We start from the raw sequence: 15,546 nt of genomic DNA on the forward strand, positions 1-15,546 counted from the left end.
AAGAGGAAGACAATTCTCTCATTTATTTGTGGTAGACCTTGGGGGTGGCTGGTAAAAATGGAAGGTGTTTGGTTTGTGTTGTGTTTTGTTTTCACTTCCTATTGTCTTTGCTCTACCCACACAGCAAAGAATGTCTGACTAAAAAGAAAGACAACCATTTCAAAAGGCCAGCCAGAAACTTGGTTTCCTGTTCTTTTCAACTGCAAACTATAAGGGTACAGCATGACTCTGTCATTCTGTCCTTCTCCGGTGCAAGGTGACCGCGCACACACGCTTCCTGAGCGACCGCGCGCGTCCGCCACTCGCGTTCCCCCTCCCTTCTGCTTGTCTTATCGCTCTGTCTCTTGTCTCTCAGAGGTGTGGCTCCAGCGCTGGGTCGATGGGAGTGAGGGAGGGGAGGACGAGGCACCAAAATAAAGAAAAAATACCCCCCCGCCCCCTCCCCACCCCCGCCAAAGAAAGGCCCCATACGTTTTTTTGTTTGTTTTAAAAAAAGCCACCATGGTGTTATGTGCCTAGCTTGAACTGTGGCGCACCGGCGATTACTCTGTCCTCTCCAGCCACATCTCTGTCCGACGAGTCTAAGGAAAACGTCCTGCCCGCGCAGCCGGAGGCAACCGTCGTGGCTAGCGGGACAGCAGGAGTGGTAGACGGGGAGGGTTCGACGAGTCTAGCAGGCGGCGCGGAGGAGAGGCCCGTGCAGCTCCGCCTGGCGACAATATACCTTTCCTCCTCTCTACTCTCAGTGTCCGACTCGCCTTCCTCCTCCAGCGTCAGCTCAAACTGGAACTTGTCCGCGGAAGACGTCGAGTTACCGCCGCCGGTGGTGCTGCCGCCCCCCTCTTCTCCTCCCCCCCGGAGCGCGGAGGAGGAGGAGGAGAAAGAGGAGGAGGCTCCCCTGGGAAGGCGGCGGTCGTCCTCCTCCTCCTCCTCCTCCTCCTCCTCCTCCTCCTCCGGGCCCTCCTCCTCCTCCGGGGTGGGCGAGGGGCTGTGTGTGATCATGCTGTGGTACCACTCCCGGTTGTCCTCCAGCGTGTCCAGGATGTCCTGGGCGTCGGGGTGCACCAGGTCGGCCCACGTCTCCCACAGCGGGTGGACGATGTAGTCGATGAAACCCACCTATATAGGACAGGAGAGGATATCAGTGTATGGTTTTCAACCAGTGTTGATTTCGTCGAGTACAAACTAAGACGGAAAATGTTTCGTCGACTACCTTTTTCCACCTTTTTCCTTTTTTCCAAAACTAAATGGAAACTAAATGAAAACTAAGCTATGATGACTAAAACTAAGACTACATATACTGATAATTTCGTCAACAAATAGAAACTAGACTAAAATGTTAGGAAGGGACTATAGTGGACAAGAGATCCAGTATAAGTCATTTTACACTTGGTTGCATGCTGAAAATAGCAGATCGCGTTGCATCGCGATGCGTTGTGAGCTTGTAGATCTGCTATTTTCAGCAAGTGTAAAAACAGTCATTACGACGGCATCAAGGCCCGCCAAAATACATTTTAGTCGATTAAATCACCTGTAGTGATAAATGGAGCTTGTTAGTGTAATCTTCGTTACAGGGCTTATAGTTAGTATGAGTGCGAGTGTGGACGGGGCAACGTGACATACAGTACGACACGAGAGTTCAGCAGGGTCTGTACTGTACCTGGCAGTGTTGATTTCGTCGACTAAAACTAAGACGAAAATTGTTCGTCGACTACCTTTTTCCACTGACGAAAACTACATGGAAACTAAATGAAAACTAAGCTACGATGATGACTACTAAGACTAAATATACTGACAATTTTGTCAACAAATAAAAACTAGACTAAAATGTATGAAGGGACTATAGTGGACAAGAGATCCAGTATGAGTCAGTTTACAGTTGGTTTGCATGCTGAAAATAGCCGATCGTTGTGAGCTTGTAGATCGGCTATTTTCTGCAAGTGTAAAATCAGCCATTACGACGGCATCAAGGCCCGCCAAAATACATTTTAGTCGACTAAATCAACTGTAGATTCAGTCGACTAAAATCTTATGATATTTAGTCGACTAAAACTAGACATTCCAGGTGACTAAAATGTGACTAAATGAAAACTATTCAAGAGATTATGACTAAAACAGAAAAATCAAAATGTGCTGCCAAAAACCAACACTGGTACCTGGTTCTTCTCGATGGAGGCGTTGTGCTTGTCACACATGGGGCTGACCTCCATGCCCTTGTCTCTCTCCCGGTCGCCCTGCGTGAAGAACTCCACCATGATGCGGTCCGTCCACTGCCGATAGAGCTCCAAGGGCTTGGTGGGGTTGCTCAGGTCCGCACAGTGGACCATGTTCTGGAGGACCTGGGCCGGGGCGGGGCGACAAAATATACAACGTTTGTACATAGTAGACAGTGGCGTGCACAGATAGACGCCAGGTGGTGCTAGAGCGCCTGCCCTTTGCACTCTGGACAGCAATGTGCCCTTTTGGAGAAAAACAACAACCCCCCCCCCCCCTTTTTTGTACAGTGTACAGTATGTGGACCATGGTGATTGAATCTATAAAATCTCACACTATTAAGGCAACCGGCCGGTTCCATGCGCTGCACAAGGTGCCCTTTTTTCACATGAGCACCTGCCCCTCTAAATGTCTGCGCACGCCACTGATAGTAGAATATGGATATCATTTACATGACAAATAAAAAAAACGTCAGTAAGTGCTGTGTTACAGTTAATTTGATATCAACACATTTTGAACGGCAGTGATTTATATGAGTGACCTGACTTGATTTATGTATGTTTGTTGTTACTATTGGATCGTCCCGATCCGATCACGTGATCGGAAATCGGGGGCCGATCATATTCAGATGGAATCGGAATCGGGAGCAAAAAAAAACGTGATTGGGACATCTCTGATATCAATATTATATCCATATCATGATATTAGACTGGATATTGTCTGTGATTTTGGATATTGTACTATTGTGATATGGCATAAGTGTTAATAAAAATATCGGTATCGGCAGATACTCAAAATCAAGTGATCGGGACAGTTGTTACTTGTTACATCAGATAACGATGAATAAAACATGAATGAACTAGTGAGTGAGTGAGTGAGTGACTGACTGACTGACTGACTGACTGACTGACTGACTGCATGAGAGAAGGAAGTAAAGAGGGAAGGAAGGAAGGAAGGAAGGAAGGAAGGAAGGAAGGAAGGAAGGGAGGAAGGGTCACCTGTATGCGGTCAGAGTAGTTGTCCAGCAGTAGCACTCCTAGACTGGTGACCTTCTTGGTTTCCACCATGGTCTTCAGGTCTGCCAGGAGGTTCATGTGTTTAGACATGTCAGTGGCCAGAACCTGCAGACACCACAACATGAACAGAAACAAAGATAGATCATTGAATTATTGGTTCCCGTTTGAAGATTTCAGTGGAACATTGCATTTTAGCATTCATAACAGTGCTGATTTTGTCGACTAATAGTGTGACAAAAAATGTTCAGTGACTACCTTTTTTTCACTGACGTAAACTAAATGAAAACTAAGCTATGATGACTAAAACTAAGACCAAATATATGGACAATTTCGTCAACAAATAAAAACTACACTAGGAAGGGAGTAGTGGACAATAGATCCAGTATAAGTCATTTTACACTTGGTTGCATGCTGAACATAGCAGATCTACAAGCTCACAACGCGTCGCGCTGAGACACGTTGTGAGCTTGTAGATCGGCTATTTTCAGCAAGTGTAAAATCAGCCATTACGACGGCATCAAGGTCCGTCAATATACATTTTAGTCGACTAAATCAACTAGATTTAGTCGACTAAAATCTTGTGATTATTACTAAAACTAAAACATTCCACGTGACTAAAATGTGACTAAAACTAAAATGAAAACCGTTCAGAGAGAGACTATACGACTAAAACTAAAATCAAAATGTGCCGTCAGAATCAACACTGGTTCATATCTTACCATGTCGATGACCATCTTGCGCAGCGACTGTTTCTGCTTCTTGCTGAGGTTCTGGAAGATGTCACAGTTGTCCTCCTGCAGCAGCTTGAAGCCCACCGCCAGGTGGTGGTTCTCCAGGACAGACGCGTCGTTGTACATGAGGGCCAGCTCCGAGTCTATGGAGACAACACCACCAACCATTAGCAAAATACTAGGATCTCAACATGGAATCAGGGACGTGCAGAGAGTGTTATAGAGGGGCAGGGGCTGAAAATCCCGTAAGAGGGCGCTTTTGGACAAAAATAGCGAAAATAGCAGATCTACAAGCTCACAACGCTTCACGCTGCGACGCATTGAGAGCTTGCAGATTAGCTATTTTTGGGGCGCAACCCAGCACTCTTTAGCTAGTGGAGATGTAGGTGTAACAACATGGATTTCTAAACAGATTTGTTCAACGCAAAATACTGTGTTCAAGTTCAGGAGACTTCGGGGAAAAAAGGAATTCTCCTGAATGCTGCCTTCCAGGTATGGCATGGAAAGTTGTATTACAGACGGGTATAAGGGCAGGGGCTGAAGCCCCCTTTGATGTCTATGTGTGCATGTCCCTGCATGGAATGAAATGGAATCCTTTACAGGTCTGTAACTCCGAGAGTGCACAACATTTAAACACATTTGGATGTGTCTCAGAGTTAAATTAACACCAAGGTACATTGTTGGGGTCCAAGAGAATACTTTTATTTTTTTTTAAATATTTTTTATCCCATGATTTTGCAACCCAGTTTTTTCACCCAGTGCCAATTATCTAATGTAATCCTGGGCGCTACACTTCCTCTGCCAACCTTCTATGCATGAGGAGTCCAAGCTGCTTCTTTACACCTGACAGGGTGGAATTTCCCTGGCCGGATGTAGCGCGTGGAAGGATCACGTTATTCCGACCAGTTCCTTTCCCCTTCATCAGGTGCCCCGGCTGGCCAGGCGGAGGTAGTTTTAGAGACCAGGATTACTGCATGTTTTTTGTGAGGGTACCTACCCTATAGGGGACACGGGGAGAACATGCAAACTCCACACAGAAAGGCCCTTTCGCCAACCCCCGCCTCGGGTATGGGCACTGATGACGCGGAGGAGGGAACACGCCCCCCAGCGCCCACAGCGTCCCCAGCGGGAATCGAACCCAGGACCTTCTAGCTGTGAGGCGACAGCACTACCAACTGTGCCACCATGCCCCCAAGAGAATACTTTTCTATCAAATGGGGATTTGATAGAAATCAATTGATTTGATTGTGCATATCAAACTATTTCCGCATAGTCAAATATGTGCTATATAAAACACTGCTAGACAAACGTTTGATTTTGCTACAAAGTAAATCAGAATCTATAACCCTCTGATTCGGCAGTGGCTTAGATACTTCATTGCCGGGCAATGTGCTATACGCATGGAGAGAATTCCGTATGCAATCATTAAAAAAAGATCACGTCTTGGCTAAAAATATGGCAGCCCATATGGTGGTCGGTCTCCTGTGGTGGCCCCTCAAGTGCTTGAGAGCAGTTTGGGTTAAGATTAGGCTATAGTCTGTAATAATAATAATATGTTGTACCAACCAGTGTGGTTTTTGGCAGAAAATTTAGATTTTTAGTTTTAGTCATAGTCTCTTGAATAGTTTTAATTTAGTTTCAGTCACATTTTAGTCGACTGGAATGTTTTAGTGTGAGTCTAGTTTTAGTCGACTAAATATCATAAGATTTTAGTCGACTAAATCTACAGTTGATTTGGTCAAACAAAATGTATTTTGGCGGGCCTTGATGCCGTCATAATGATGCTGAAAATAGCCGATCTACAAGCCCACAACGCGTTGCAACAAGACGCATTGTGAGCTTGTAGATCTGCTATTTTCAGCATGCAACCAAGTAAAATGACTTGTACTGGATCCCTTGTCCTAACATTTTAGTCTAGTTTTTATTTGTTGACAAAATCGTCAGTATTTAGTCTTAGTTTTAGTCATCATAGCTTAGTTTTCATGTATTTTCCATTTCGTTTTTGTCAGTGAAAAAAGGTAGTCGACGAACATTTTTCGTCTTAGTTTTAGCCGACGAAAACAACACTGGTACCAACAAGCGTATCACATGCTGTCATCTCCTCTGATGGTGTCTTTTTTCCCCCTTTCTTTCATTTCTGCTCTCTTCATTGTATTGTTTTTACTGTCTTTGTACCTTTTTGAGCTAGGGGGGCTAGGTGTTTGTCTTGTGTGAGTTCGTCTTTTTTTGTTTTCCAGAAAACCTGAAGGGTTTCTATTACTGATTTGCATGTGTCTATGGAGTTAACATTACTCTACTAGATCCCAAGGTGCGGTTATACTTATAATATGCAAATATGTCCTCCCTGTGTATTTTTGGTTTCGTCCTGGAAGCTGAAAGCCTTCGAGTCAAAAGGCCCAATCGAAATAACACCATTTTAGTGACATCATAACCCTAACCCCTCAAACATTATCATACAACAATGGCCGAGGCTTAAGTTCAGGTGGGAGGTGCTAAGGTGAAAACCAGATATACTTAATGAACTGGTGGGTGTGGCCACATACAAACATAATTTTAACACTTTCTGTACACTTCTTTTGAAAGAAATCTCCCTAGTACCTGATGATCATGTTTTACGTGGCCTGAATACCAGCTATAGGTTGAACTCTGCTACTGAACAAACCGCAACGATTTAGATTCGGACACTGACGTAATGCGATTGTCTACACGATGGTCACATATTTCAGCAGGTCACCAATTTCACCGTAACACCTCCATGCTGGAGTGAGCGAGTGTGAGTGAGCGAGTGTGAGTGAGCGAGTGTGAGTGAGCGAGTGGCCGAGATTTTGGGGTATTTATTGGAATTTGTCTTTTGTCTTTTTTGTGTCTCTACTATATAGTGTACTTACTGGTGTTGATGAGGAACTGGTTGGAGACGCCAGGATGGTCGACATCATGGATGGCACTAGCAAACAGAGCAGCCAGGATCTCTAAATCAGTGAAGACGGCCTGCAAGGAACCAAACACAACACAGGACTGAGTCCAGTGCATTCTGCCCAACTTCCCGGTCCAGGACTTTGTCACACGTCGCCAATAGAAGTCGATGTAGAAGAGCCGCCATTGGAATACAACTGGAAAACAACTCTCTCAAATAAATGGCGCTGGTGTGAGGGTGCCCTGTGTGTGTGTGTGTGTGTGTGTGTGTGTGTGCGCGTGCGTGCGTGCGTGCGTGCGTGCGTGCGTGCGTGCGTGCGTGCGTGCGTGCGTGCGTGCGTGCACCTCCAGTGGTGTGAGGGTGCCCTGTGTGTGTGTGTGTGTGTGTGTGTGTGTACCTCCAGTGCGGGCGTGGCCAGCAGCACGTGTGTAGACTGCGCCACGTCCGCTGCATGGATGTTGTTGTGGTAGGCGATGTCCGAGTGGTAGTGGTCCTCTAGCGTCATCATGAAGTTGATGAAGGTGTCCGCGGGGATCTTGAACGACTTGAGCAAGTCTCGCTCCTGAGACGGAGGAGAGAGAGACAGTGGTGGAAAAAGTACTCAATTGTACCAATACTGCAATTTAGAACTACTTCGTTACAAGTAAAAGTACGGAATTGAAAATGTACTTGAGTAAAAGTACAAAAGTATCGGCATCAAAATGTACTAAAAGTAGTAGTAGTAGTAGTAGTATTCATATTGCAGAATGACCCATTTCACAAGTTCAAAATGTGTAGAAAATCTATTGAAAATAGCCGATCTACAAGCTCTCAATATTTTCAAATGGCCAAAATGTATAGGGTTGAAGTGGTTAATGTATGTTTTCTAATCAAAATCTAAATCTCCAAAGTAACTAAAGTTTTCAACTAATTGTAGTGGAGTAAAAGTACGAATTTTGGCTCTGAGATGTAGTGAAGTAGAAGTAAAAGTACTGGAAATTGGAAATACTCAAGTAAAGTACAGATAACTCAAAATTGTACTTAAGTACAGTACTTAAGTAAAAGTACTTAGTTACTTTCCACCACTTGAGAGAGAGGCACAGAAACGCATGCACGCACGCACGCACGCACGCACGCACGCACGCACGCACGCACGCGGCACCGACAGGGTCAGCCGAGGTAAAAAAAATATAGAACAATTTAATTCAATTGATTGCCAGAAACCAGTGTTGTTTTTGGCAGCAAATTTCTATTTTGGTTTAGTCAGTCTCTGGAATAAAACTTCATTTAGTTAGTCTAGTTTCCGTCGACTAAATGTCATGCGATTTTACTCGACTAAATCTACAGTCAATTTAGTCGAATCAAATGTGTTTTGGCGGGCCTTGATGCCGTCGTAATGACTGATTTTACACTTGCTGAAAATAGCCGATCTACAAGCTCGTGAGCGTGTAGATCGGCTATTTTCAGCATGCAACCAAGTGCAAAAATGACTTATACTGGATCTCTTGTCCACTAGTCCCTCCCTAACATTTGAGTCTAGTTTTTATTTAGTCTATTTAGTCTTAGTTTTAGTCATCATAGCTTAGTTTTCGTCAGTGGAAAAAGGTAGTCGACGAACATTTTTCATCTTAGTTTTAGTCGACGAAATCAACACTGCCAGAATTGATTGATTAATTGATTGCCTCATCCTTCACTAATCCATCCATCCATCCATCCATCCATCCATCCATTCATTCATTCATTGATTGGTGTACCTGGAAGATGGTGTACATGGTGACTGTAAGTGGGCGGTTCCCGGAATATTCGGACACCTTGAAAATGTCCAAGCCCCACCGGTCGATGTCTTCCAACTCCTAACGCCAGAACGAGAGGCATTGCTATAATTTCTTTCGTCAGACATACAGTACTGTACAGTAGCAGAGATTTGTATATGAAGGGTTCCGTAGCAATTTCATTAACCCATTTAGGCCTGACGTCGAAATTTAAAACATGTCTTCTAAATCCTGACATTTTTCTGTCAGTGGTGCTCCATATTTCATGTCAAGGACCCCAGAAACTATATGTAATTGGCCATCGACCACCATCTGAAAACATGTTCCAGGAACCCTCCAAGAAGCAAAGATTTCAGTTCAAAACGTTCACTCTGAAAGATATATATTCAAAGATTTGTGCCACATTTTTTTCAAAAATAGCAGACCTACAAGCTCATAGCGCCCCACGCTATGAGCTTGTACATCTGCTATTTTTCAATAGCTAAATTATAACATAAAACACCAAAAGGGGTTCCCGCCCAAAACGGGTTAAGAAACATTGGTGCCTGATGTTAATTTGCTCAGTTAAAACAATAATAATAATAATAATTCAGGCTTTCTCATCATATTTGGATTTTTATGCACACGTCTCACAACAGGCCAACTGATTTGGTGCTATCTCCCTATTTTGCATTTCGTCTTTGGAGACGAGGGGGGGGGGGGGGGGGGGGGGGGGGTTGGACATGTTATAATGTTATAATGAGTCAAATATGTGGGAGGAGAGTAGCTGGGATGAGGGTTGCAATCAATTGCATACACAGCACCCCCACCACATCAGGACAGTTTTAAAATGCATGTTGGAGACATGTTGGCGGCTGTTGCTAATCAGTAACAAGTGTCTTATTCTTAAATGGGCACTCTCTACTGTATCCAGAGCCATAGAGTAAGACAGAGTTACGCAGACTCTGTTCACTTCATGGGGCCAGTCTAATGGCGGCTCTCCTACATAGACTTCTATTGAGAATGGGGACAACAAATAGGGAAATAAGTCCTGGACCGGAAGTTGGCAGAAATGCATTGGACCCTGCAGGCAACAGCCCAGCTTTAATGATCTTAAATCCCTTTATTGTAGATTGTTTTGTAGTAATCGTACAACATAAACATTACAGAGACTTTAGTTGTTACTGTACAATACTTTAAAGCTTAAAATAGCTCTTATTTGAGCCGCCCTCGTTGAAAACAATGCATTTCAAACTCCAGCTTGTCCCTCTCCAGGCTGCATTGAACAGCACTCGAGCGCTCGGTTTCTGCCCCCTCAATGTCGTAACTCTTCTATTAGATGGCTCTGCTTGTAGCCTACCTTAGCCAGGAGCCCCTCCTTGCTGGAGCTCACCCCGAAGCGAGGGATGGTGGAGGAGGCGAGGCTGGGGCCGTGGGTGGCCTTCTTCACCCCACTGATTTGGGACATCGGCCGCTTCTTCTTGTCCTTCTCCTTGGTGGGTGGAGACATGATGTCCATGTCATGCTGCTTCTCTGTAGCACAGAAACACACAGACACACACGGGCACAGTGTAAGGCTTCACTCACACCTGCACAACAGATTGTTGTATAGCTGATGCATGAGACTTGTTGACTGATGCAAGCTCGCAATTCATTTCCAATGGGAGTCACATGGTTTGACACAACATTTGTGTTGTATGAGGGGGAGGGGGGCAGTCGAAACACAGCCGAAAGCCGTACAACAAAAATGTTGTGTCAAACCATGTGACTTCCATTGGAAATGCATTGGGGCGGCCATGACTCGGTTGTGAAAATGTGCTATATAAATAAAGGTTGATTGATTGATTGATTGATGACACTTACCCTTTGTTAACATCTAGCATGCAACAATGTTGTATGATAGATGTGAAGGTGTGAGTGAAGCCTTAATGACACTCATTTCCAACCAATGAGCACTTATCTTAGATCTAAGCAAATTCCTCCTCCTGATCTTTCTATATGATCACAATAAGATCCTAGACTGGTCTATATAGGAATCAGATTCTGTTTTGCTGTATTAGTACACAGTAATGTATACATGCATCTGTTTCAGGCACGTGCAGAGTGTCCATCCCTTAAGAGGATGGACATCTACAAGCAGATCTACAAGCTATTTTCGGGGCCAGCACGACCCAGCACTCTTTAGCTAGTGGAGATGCAGGTGTAACGACATGGATTTCTAAACAAATGTATTCAGCGCAAAATGCCTGCGTTCAAGTTCAGGAGACTTCGGGAAAAAAAGGAATTCTCCTGAACGCTGCCTTCCGGTCATGGCATGGAAAGGAGAGTGGCATTTAGCATTTCTTTCACCGTAGTAAATGCTGCATTTATGGTCTGGAGAGGGCAGTTGTTTTACAGACGGGTGTTTTTAACTCAAATCTTTGCTTCTGGGAGGTCACTGGAAAAACATGTTTTCACTGACGGGCATATATTAGTCAAAGTCAAAGTCATACGTTTTTTGTCACACACGTTACCGCAGTGAAATTTGTTCTCCGCATTTGACCCATCTCTTGGAGCGGTGAACCGCAGCGTGCGCCGCGCTCGGGAATCATTTGATTAGTAGATTTGACACCCAATCCAACCCATTGATGCTGAGTGTCAAGCAGGGAGGCATTGGGTCCCATTTTTACAGTCTTTGGTATGAACGGCCGGGGATCGAACCCCCAACCTCCCAGTTTCAGGGCGGACACTCTAACCACAAGGCCACTGAGCTGGTCATTTACATATTTATGTACATATATTACATATATTTACATTATATTTTTGTTTTTGGGGGTCCTTGACATGAAATAGTTTGAGAACGACTGACATAGAAACATTTAGAAGACATTTGTAGAATCGTCCTCAGGTCTAAATGGTTAAGTTAAAGTTAAAGATGTAAGTGTATATATATATATATACGTTACCAAGGAAGGTGCCAGAGATGTACTCGGACACCTGGTTGCCGGAGCGGCTGGTCTCTGACAGCTGGCTGAGCTCTCTGTTCAGCATCCTCTTGAACTGTGCACGGACACACATACACACACACACACACACACACACACACACACACACACACATCATGTATTATAACGTAGACAACTCACTTGTTGTTCAATGCAGGGGTCGTCACAGCACTACATAATAATATGCAGCAGGGCCTGGGCCATGGCTCAGTGGTCCAGGCACCTTGGCTGGTAATCCAGTCTGGCAGTGTGCCGCGGGTTCGACTCCCGATCCCGACGGCCTTTACTGCATGTCTTCCCCCCCATCTCTCTCCCCATTTCCTGTCAGCCTATACTGTCTGTCCCTCCATAAAAAATGTAAAATAAAGGCGAAAGCCACCAAAAAAGAAAATGTAATAATATGCAGCAGGGAGGGAGAGCCAGGGACAATTTCCTTCATGTGGAAAAACACCCATGAACCCCTAATGCAAACGTTGGGGAGATATTATGGAACACCAAACTCCCACGATATGGAGACACACTGTTGTATACTATATTCTACAAGATGTTAACCACAAACCTATACACTTACAGTGACAGTGTATATACTTTGTTGTCCCGAAGAAGAGCAACAATAGCTGATCTACGAGCTCACAACATGTGAGCTCGTAGATGTTTGCGAGAGAGAGAGAGAGAGTATAGGGAGTGACATACAGAAAAACATAGTCCGCGGGCCGGGCTGGGAATTAAACCATGGCCTCTCTGTCAGGCATTCGAGCCATAATGTGGTATAAAACCATGATATAAAGGCCTATTCATAGTCTGGATTTTCGGTGGTGAGGTGACCACCGCTCCGGTGGTGAGGTGACCACCGGAGCTGAAATAACGTTGAGTGGTGGTGAGTAAAAACAGAGAGAAGGGCTGGAGCGGTGGCGGTGGTTTGCTCTTCACCGCGGCTCGTGACGTCATGTTGTAGTTCGGTGGTCACCTAACCACCGAAAAGTACTGTACTTAAGTACAATTTTGAGGTATTTGTACTTTACTTGAGTATTTCCAATTTCCAATACTTTTACTTCTACTCCACTACATCTCAGAGGCAATTTTTTTTACTTTTACTTCACTACAATTATTTGAAAACTTTAGTTACTAGTTACTTTGGCGATTTTAATTTTGATTAGAAAACATACATTAACCACTTCAACCCTATACATTTCGGCCATTTGAAAATAGCCGATCTACAAGCTCACAATGCGTCGCAACGCGACGCAATTTTGACATATTGCTTTTAAGTAAAAAAGTACTTTTTCCACCACTAAAATCTACCAGTGTTGTGCTTGTAGATCGGCTATTTTCAGCAAGTGGAGAAAAAAAAAACGGTCATTGCGACTGCATCAAGGCCCGCCAAAATACATTTAGTTCGACTACATTAACTGTAGTCGACTAAAACTAGACTAACACTAAGACATTCCGGGTGAATTCTAAAATGTGACTAAAACTAAATGAAAACTATTCAAGAGACTATGACTAAAACTAGAATCAAACACTGGAATCTACTATGCATTGCACTGTCTGTGCCGCATGCATGCAGGACCCCTGTGTTCTAGAGCATTACAGTATCATCAGTGTGGGAATGTGCTGAGCACCACAGTGGAAGCTCACTAGTAGCCTATAGGAAGGCTCTCACACAGCACCACATGGATTACATAATCAGCATATGAAGGAGGAGCCCAGATCCATATACAGCTATACTGTAAAATACAAACAAGATAGTCTGCCATGGAGAAGACATACCCACCCACGCATCTACACAGAGATGCTATACATAGACATACTTCAATGTGCGTGCGTGCGTGCGTGCGTGCGTGCGTGCGTGCGGCCGTATGCATGCATGCTCGTGTCTGCACGTATACGGTATGAGTGTGCACGTATACACATAAACCTGGTGAATGCATATGAATGGACACTTGTGCACAGAGGAATGCATGACTGATTTGTTGCACCCAAACATATACTGCATCGCATGTATGCATGTATGTATGTGTGCGTGCGTGCGTGCGTGCGACGTGCGTGCGTGAAAATTTAAGCAAATAAATACACGCATACTGTACATACTCACACACATGATGGTACCCGCCACACATACACAAATACACACTTTCTCCCACATTTTCTTTCTCACATATGCAAAACTCTCTTTCTCTTAAACACACACGCGCGCACGCACACGCACACACACACACACACACACACACACACACACACACACACACACACACACACACACACACACACACACACACACACACACACACACACACACACACACACACACACGCAGTGCAACACCCTCAGTGTTCATGTATCCCGGTGTAACTCTTGAGTGTGTTCACTGAACATGTGTGTGTGTGTGTGTGTGTGTGTGTGTGTGTGTGTGTGTGTGTGTGTGTGTGTGTGTGTGTGTGTGTGTGTGTGTGTGTGTGTGTGTGTGTCTTCATTCACAGTAGAACAAGCAACAGGCGGTACTCATCCAACCCCTCTAACACCCGTCTCTATGCAGTTCAGCTCATCTCTCTTTATTATCTTACCTGAATGGCAATCCGCGACACAGAATACGAGTAATTCACTTCTGGCATTTCAGCGCAAAGTCAAGCATGCCAGAGGAAAAATAAAAATAAAAAAATAAAATGGAGAGAAGGAAAAAAAAAAAAGAAGGGAATGAGCGTTTGAGGTCTTCTCCTCCTCCTCCTCCGGTGCTGCTGGTGGGTCCTTGTTGAAAGGAGAGCAGGCAGTAGTATAGTGGGGGGCACTGTGTGCTACATGAATGAACACCTCCCAAGTCCAAGTCCACTTGTAAAACAAGACAAGTCCCACTCTGCAAAGTGCATCAAACTCTGGAAGCTTGAGACATGGATGTGAGGCTGAGCGGACGGACGGACGGACGGACGGACGGACGGACGGACGGACGAGCGCTTCAGGGTCGGTGGTGGAAAGTGGATGAGAGGTGGACGAGAGGTGGAGGATGAGAGGATCCGAGGATGCGAGGAGGAGGAGGGATGCCAGGCGGATGGATCAGTCAATCATGCCAGCCGCTCCATTCATTCACTCGCTTCTCCCCTTTCTATCTCTCTCATTCACTCTCTTTTCTCTTCGCTGCCCGTTTTCATGTGTATGTATGTCTGTGTGTGTGTAAACAGAGAGTGCTCCTCGAAGTCTCCGCCTCCTTGACAGGGTTGCGCCTAAAAATAGCCAGCCAACCGGACGGCTGCTGCAGCAGATAGCCGAGCGGTGCTAGCGAGCCTGCCATTGGCCGGGGGACGTGCGGATGGGAGGGGCGGAGGGCGGGTCTGGGAGGCAGGGGGTCGGCCGATGCACCATGTGCACCAAGTTTGAAGGAGAGAATATTGAGCAGGGGGGAAAAAAGCTACTTGAATGAATGGGGAGGAGCGCGGCTGGGGGCAAGGTTCATTCATGGAGACCAAATATAAAAATAGCACATCATGTGCTGCAAGACTGTGGGAACATGAATGAACGGATGACCATCATCATCACGATAACGTTCACATCATGGATAAACCAAATTGCCCCCCCGGGATATTAATAAAGACCTTGAACTTGTAGCGATGGTGATGAGTGGATTAAGATGAATCAACCCATTTTAAGACCCTGTGTTTTAAACTTTAGCTGTTGGAAAAAATAGCAGATCTACAAGCTCTACGAGCTTGTAGATCTGCTATTTTTTGGGGGGGGAAATCGTGAAAATGTGTCTTTGAATGTATATTATTTCACAGCGAATGTTTTTTAACTCATATCTCCGCTTCTGGCGGGGATGGGGGGGGGGGGGTCCCCTTGAACAACATACCGTATTTTCAGATGGGGAGTCCGGCAGGGCAATTTGCATAAAATCTTTGGGGTCCTGGACGTGAAATTGTTTGAGCACCACTGACATATAGAAACATGAGGTTTTTCAGACATTTTGTA

The 15,546-nt window shown here is 45.0% G+C and overlaps 1 protein-coding gene across 1 annotated transcript in view; it reads right to left on the minus strand.

The window, feature by feature from the left end:
- Positions 1–470: 470 nt before the first annotated feature.
- The window catches only part of pde4ca (phosphodiesterase 4C, cAMP-specific a), a 139,306-nt gene continuing 124,230 nt past the window's right edge, over positions 471–15,546 (minus strand). The window contains exons 8-16 of the mRNA XM_079529567.1: positions 11,551–11,644; positions 9,966–10,138; positions 8,609–8,707; positions 7,273–7,437; positions 6,850–6,949; positions 3,950–4,104; positions 3,213–3,335; positions 2,157–2,339; positions 471–1,119 (exon numbers count right to left, since the gene is read on the minus strand). Coding sequence (XP_079385693.1) covers positions 508–1,119; positions 2,157–2,339; positions 3,213–3,335; positions 3,950–4,104; positions 6,850–6,949; positions 7,273–7,437; positions 8,609–8,707; positions 9,966–10,138; positions 11,551–11,644 — 1,704 coding nt within the window. The 3' untranslated portion in view covers positions 471–507. The remainder of the gene's footprint in view (positions 1,120–2,156; positions 2,340–3,212; positions 3,336–3,949; positions 4,105–6,849; positions 6,950–7,272; positions 7,438–8,608; positions 8,708–9,965; positions 10,139–11,550; positions 11,645–15,546) is intronic.

This window comes from Electrona antarctica (genome assembly GCF_951216825.1).
Source record: "Electrona antarctica genome assembly, chromosome: 19".
NCBI lineage: Eukaryota > Metazoa > Chordata > Actinopteri > Myctophiformes > Myctophidae > Electrona > Electrona antarctica.